At 37.4% G+C, this 2,103-nt stretch overlaps 1 protein-coding gene across 4 annotated transcripts in view; it reads left to right on the top strand.

Moving 5' to 3' along the window:
- The first annotated feature begins 355 nt into the window (after nt 1-355).
- Nucleotides 356-2,103, top strand: part of cacnb1 (calcium channel, voltage-dependent, beta 1 subunit) — a 38,014-nt gene continuing 36,266 nt past the window's right edge. Inside the window, exon 1 of one of the 4 annotated variants that reach the window (XM_024272213.2) lies at nt 356-662. In XM_024272213.2, the coding sequence (XP_024127981.1) occupies nt 573-662 (90 nt within the window). In that variant the 5' untranslated portion in view covers nt 356-572. The remainder of the gene's footprint in view (nt 663-2,103) is intronic. The other 3 variants (XM_024272214.2, XM_024272215.2, XM_024272216.2) reach the window with 3 other exon arrangements.

Raw genomic sequence — 2,103 nt, 5'->3', positions numbered from 1 at the left:
AAAGTAAATCACATTATAACAAAATACTCAAAAATGAATTTGAATAAAAACCATTACTATAAAATGAAATACAGTAAAATTAAATAAAACAATGAAATAAATTTCAATAAAGTAAAATTAAATAAAAAACAAACAAATAAATATGTCAAATGTAACAAAAGGCAACAATATATAGCTAAAGATTTTTCATCTTCTTCGACATAAAACTCAGAACACTATTTTAGGACGAACATAGTCACTGTTTTTGTTATAAATACATAAATGTTTACACATATCACATATATAACCTCGATTTCTTTCTCCAAAGGACTTTATTTTTTGACCACCGGGCTGCGCGTTTGCGTCATGACGCACACTTGACAAACGTGCCAAAGCTCGGTGCGCCAGTGTGTAATGCTATAGGCTGGAGGGAGGCAGCTGTTGCCATTATTTTATCAGCCAGCTCAGATACATCAGCGGCTTCACCCTCCCTTCCTAGACGGGAAAAAGAAAAGAAGAAGATGAGACTTCCAGGTTCATCGTAAACACACACAGCACTGAGAGAAATTTATCTGGGAAAAAAGTGATATCAAATGGTACAGAAAAGTAGTATGTCCAGGACGCCTTCGACCTCAACCCAGGAGATCCAAATGGACATGTTTGACCATCATCCACACACGCAGGTAAGACCACAAGATCGAGAAAACGAACCAAGACAAATAATCATAAATTTCATGGTGATTAAAATAATAGAAATGTGCGTTTTGACGACGAGAAGTCGGTTTTAACTTCTGGGGATTAACAGGTTGTTCCGCTGGGGAAGTATGAAACGACGGAAGCTGCGCGTCAAGGCTTTAAAAATGTGTCAAAATGACATTATTGGCTCTTTTTAAAATTCTGAATGTCATTTTCTGCGTGTTTTTTTGCGAGGATTTTCAATCAAAGTCCGACCAGCGCTGCCCTGTGGAGCCACACCTTTGTTTAATTAACCTGCAATTAAATCACTTCCGCCCTGTGATGGAGAAGAGTTCAAATATATTTTTAGAAGCAACATTAAAGCATTAATATGGTTAATTATTAGTTTTAGAATTTATTTTTACACACTACAGACTTTATAAAAATACTTTTAAATACTTGTTTGTCGTCTTTCCCACATTAGAATGCATCATGTTGTGTGCACTCATAGCATCCAAATATCTAGAACAAACATGCCCACGCTCAGCTCAGTCATTGTCTCTCTAGAGAAGAAAAAGAATGGGAAAAACAACAAAAAAACACCTCACACAGACGAGCGTTGCTTCAAATCACGCCAAGTCCTGCTCTCTCCTCTTTACTCCCACTCCTTCCAGCTCCTCTCTTATCTCTCTTTCTTGCTCTCCGAGTGTCCCGCTCTGTTCATTCTGCTCTCTGTTCTTCACCTCACCGTGTCTGTTTTTAGACATCCTTTTCTGCGGTGGAAAACACAACAGATGGACGGCATCAGGGGTCTGTTCTGATCGATCCGACCCAAACGTGGACATTTTTGCATTGAGGAGATGAAACCTGCTGCAAGAAAAGAGTCGAGGACTCATCCCAAATTCAAGAAAACTTATATTAAAAGATCAAGTCTGCAGTCAGATTCTCAAAAACAGAACATTTTTAAGTTTCAGTCCCACCCGCTGCCTTCTCTGCTGACACGCCCTCTTTAATTAGACTCTTAATCAGGGAGCATGTTTACCAACAGGAAGCCTCCCTTCCTTACTTCCTGTGGCCTTTCTCTGCCCTTTGGTGACAGGAACCAGCTCCAAACGGAGCCACAGATCCGCATAAACAGCTGCGCTTGCTCCTCCACTGCAAACATTCTTTAAATATTTACATTTTAAACATTCAGTTATTGGATCTTAACCCTTTAAATCAAACACGTGGTGGGGAACATTCCGATAACATGTTTTTAAAAATATTGATCGTTTTCTGATTCTCCAAAAGGAACATGGAAGGAAAAAAAGTTGAAGAAATACATTTTGTTTCCTAAAAATTGAAGTAAAAAAAAAATTGTGGTTACATTTTTACCAGTTAGTATTTTTGTAGATTTTTTTTTTTTTTACTTCAATAATAAAAAAAATTTAAAAAAATCAGTTACTATCT

This window comes from Oryzias melastigma, linkage group LG8 (genome assembly GCF_002922805.2).
Source record: "Oryzias melastigma strain HK-1 linkage group LG8, ASM292280v2, whole genome shotgun sequence".
NCBI lineage: Eukaryota > Metazoa > Chordata > Actinopteri > Beloniformes > Adrianichthyidae > Oryzias > Oryzias melastigma.
The sequence above is the reverse complement of the archived record's forward strand: the minus strand, read 5'-3'. Positions and strand labels throughout refer to the sequence as shown.